This window comes from Corylus avellana, chromosome ca11 (assembly GCF_901000735.1).
Source record: "Corylus avellana chromosome ca11, CavTom2PMs-1.0".
NCBI lineage: Eukaryota > Viridiplantae > Streptophyta > Magnoliopsida > Fagales > Betulaceae > Corylus > Corylus avellana.
Window position 1 is genome coordinate 15,078,654 of NC_081551.1, and position 3,820 is coordinate 15,082,473.

At 37.6% G+C, this 3,820-nt stretch overlaps 1 protein-coding gene across 1 annotated transcript; it reads left to right on the top strand.

Annotated features, from left to right (window-relative positions):
• The first annotated feature begins 503 nt into the window (after window positions 1-503).
• LOC132166649 (protein SRG1-like) lies at window positions 504-3,096 on the top strand. The gene is made up of 4 exons (XM_059577499.1): window positions 504-836; window positions 949-1,196; window positions 1,758-2,085; window positions 2,602-3,096. Exons 1-4 carry the CDS (start codon window positions 531-533, stop codon window positions 2,836-2,838), a joined length of 1,119 nt encoding a protein of 372 aa, XP_059433482.1. The 5' UTR covers window positions 504-530; the 3' UTR covers window positions 2,839-3,096.
• Window positions 3,097-3,820: the final 724 nt, after the last annotated feature.

Sequence of the window (3,820 nt, forward strand, 5' to 3'; positions counted from 1 at the left end):
AAGTGGCCAAAATGCAATAGTTTGATAGTTTGAGAGGCTACTTTATCACTTTTGAAACATTTAGGGGATAAATCGAAAACGGCAGCTAATTTGGAGGACTTTTTTATATTTTTTCATAATCATTTATAGCCCAATGGAAAGCAAACTTCGGAGATAATTTACATCTTCCTGCTTGGTCTCATCATTACAGTGATCTCCTAGAAGGATTTCGCTTAGATACTGTAAAAATAGTGCAATAAGATGGGCAGATTAGCGACTGCCAACTCATTGAAGGCGACTTTGGTGATAATTTAGTTTTAGAAAACGTTTTCTGTCTCATTCTCAAACTACCGAACCTCCATTTTTTTTTAAATATATATATGGCTGAACTCGAAAATTAGGAATTTGTAAGGGCCGCTTGCCTTGAAATTGCAGAGTCTTCAGTAGTTAGTAGTTACCTTCTCACACGTGTACGAAGTCAAATTTTCCTTGTTCTTATCCTTTGACTAAACAAAAAACAAAACCTTTTTTCTCGTTGGAACACATGCTCTATGAGGCACCCACCCTGTGACCCTAAAGATTATATACCTCCATATCCATATACAGAGTGCTTCATACAAGCAAGCATGGCCGAATCTGCCAAGAAAGAGTTGCCACCGAAAGCTGTCCAAGAGCTGGTCATCAATGGCGACCAACTTCCAGAAAAGTATATTCACAAGGGTGGCGACGGTGGAGTCCTAGATGTTCCACTGGTCCAGATTCCGGTCGTCGATCTTGCTTTGCTCTCATCTTTCTCAACCAGCACAGAAGAGCTCCTGAAACTTCGATCAGCTCTAAGCTCATGGGGCTGCTTCCAGGTATTATCTAGATCGATCCTCAAACCAAACTTCTAAATCTACTTCATGGATCTTGATTTTCCTGGGAATTTACTGAACATGCATGCTCTAACGATTGTCTGAGGTGTTTCAGGCAATAAACCATGGTATGACATATGCATTTCTAGACAAAGTTCGTGAAGCTGCGAAGCAATTTTTCGATCTTCCAATGGCAGTGAAGAGAAAATACTTGAGAGAAGTTGATGGCATGGAAGGGTATGGAAATGACATGATCCTCTCTGAGCAACAGACGCTTGATTGGACTGACCGATTGTATCTTACTGTAAATCCACAAGACCAGCGCAGGCTCAAGTTTTGGCCTGAATCTCCAGAAGATTTTAGGTAACCCCATTAACTTATTATCTGCAAAAAAACAAGAAGAAGAACAATTTTAGGAGATTATCAGTTATTTATTGATGTTCATGTTAGTTGTGGTGAAGTATAACTCGGTTTCAGACATTCAAGTTCTGTTTAAGCAGATATACAGAGAGAAAAAAATAATTCCAACTTCAGAAAAGTACATTAGAAGGCATAAAAAGTGATTAAACAGATGAGAATTACCATCACTGCTGTTAGTGTTTATGCTCCTCTGCCTGCTCTGGCTTCAATCCTAAAGTTTTGAAAAGTTCTCGATTGAAATTGAAGGTGAATAACAGAAACAAGATTCGAACTCCGCACATTTTGTCTGATACCATGTTTTTCTTTCTTCCATCGTATCTGTCAAAGAACCTGATACCTTTGCAGAAGCAGCATCTCCTAAGTGTCGGCAACCGGCCATTCGAGAGGATGTTAAATCATCATTTATTTCAAACGCTTAAGCTAATACAAAATGGTAAACTTGATTATTTCATTACTTTAGATGCATGAGAAATAATCTGATTTAATTGTTCACAAACACTGCAGGGATATTCTAGATGATTATACCATCAAGTTGGGAAAAGTAACTGAAGTAGTCCTTAAGGGCATGGCAAGGTCACTGATCTTAGAGGATGACTGCTTTTTGGAGCAATATGGTAAACGACCAACAATGACTGCAAGATTCAACTACTATGCAAAATGTCCAAGGCCAGATCTTGTCCTTGGGCTCAAACCACATGCAGATGGATCAGTAATCACTATTCTCTTGCAAGACAAAGAAGTGGAAGGCCTTCAGTTCCAGAAAGACAATCAGTGGTTTAAAGTTCCAATCATTTCTGAGGCCCTTCTTATTAATGTTGGTGATCTAGCAGAGGTAACCATTATTGCTCAGATTGTGTCATATTCATCAAGTTCCAGAGTGGACTAAATAGTGCCCACATTCTAGAAATTCTATTAAGCTAAACTTCATTAAGAGTGCGTTTAGCACTGTGATTTCGCAAGTTAAAATTGCGATTTGAAAAGGTAGAAATATTTGCATTTTTTTAAACGAGTGTGTTTTTAAAAACGAACTATTTTAAAGGTTAAACTACAATTTTACTAAATTTTTAATTGCGTTTTTAAAAATCGAATTTTCAAATCACACGATTTGAAATTGTAAACTCAAATGAACCCTAACATAAATTAGGGTAGCTTTCAGGTTTGATGTGCCAATGCCAATTGTTTTAGCTGGTACCAACTAGCAGCAGCATGTTCACTTGTAAAGAATCATTGCTCGATTCACAATAGTCAACTACAGATTCTGCCTTAGGAAATAAACATTTTGTTGGAAAAATGAGAGGTTTCATTCTAAATGGTTTGCTTGCTTTAACTGGTTCTGCATGATACACAGATAATGAGTAACGGAATATTCAAGAGCCCAGTACACAGAGTGGTGACAAACTCAGAAAGGGAGAGGATTTCTTTGGCTATGTTCTGCACTCCAGAACCAGAAAATGAGATTGAACCTGTTGATGGGCTAGTGAATGAGTCAAGCCCAAGATTATACAAGAAGACGAAAAATTATGTTGATAGCTATTTCCAGTACTACCAGCAAGGGAAGAGACCAATTGATGCAGCTAAGATTTAATTTGTGTTGTCCTAATTTCTTGTGGTTTGTACCTAAAGATGATTGCATTGGATTTTAATGGACATAATAATGGCAACAGCTTGATGGCAGTTGATCTGAGGAAATGTAACCAAATCCTTGAGCATCTGTGGAAAATGTTGAGGAAGATTTTTTTTTTTTTTTTTTGGTTTCTCTTTTATCTTTGGATACAGGTTAGTTTTTGTATTTCCAACAATTATGGTACCAAAAATAAGAAGAATTTATTCATTTTTATCAGAATTCATATGAAGATGGGAACAAGTAACATGTCACTCTTTCTCAAATTACACCATACATTAACCTGCCTCCAAAAAATCAGAACCTAAATGGAGAGAGGGAAATGCTAGGTGCTCTCCTAGAAGAACACCAGGAGAGCACCTAGCATTTTCCATGGAAAAACAACCAAAAATTCAGGTTTATCAACAGCCATATCTTCCTTCACATTACAGGCCACAATGTCGTCTCTAGTTGCCCCAGCCCTCATTCAATTTTAACCTTTCCTGTCCTCTAATCAAATCACTTCATACTAGTGCATCCATTGATCTATATTTTACGTGTTTTATTTTACATGACGTTATTTCAGGCTAGTAGTATGTTAGGAATCCTTTTTGTAGCTTTAGAACTTGTTTAGAACTGATTACAAGCCTGTTTGGTCGAGATAAGTTTTCTGCCTAGCAAGAAAACGTTTGGCCTCAAGCTCGAACATTTGCCCAGTTTGCCAGAACATTCGCTGGCTAGGCACAACTTCTGTTTTTAGAGTCTTAGGGCAAGGTTTCGTTGTAGCTTGGATGGAGAACTAATTCTAGGCCTTTTCACATATTTGGAGAGTGTGAAACCACTGGAGGAATATTTGGAGGAATAATACGACCTGGGTGAGTACAAACTCACATAGATACTTGCCGTTATTTTCCCGTATTATACGATTATTTTGTGTACCAAAGATGCATATTTACAACTCTCATGA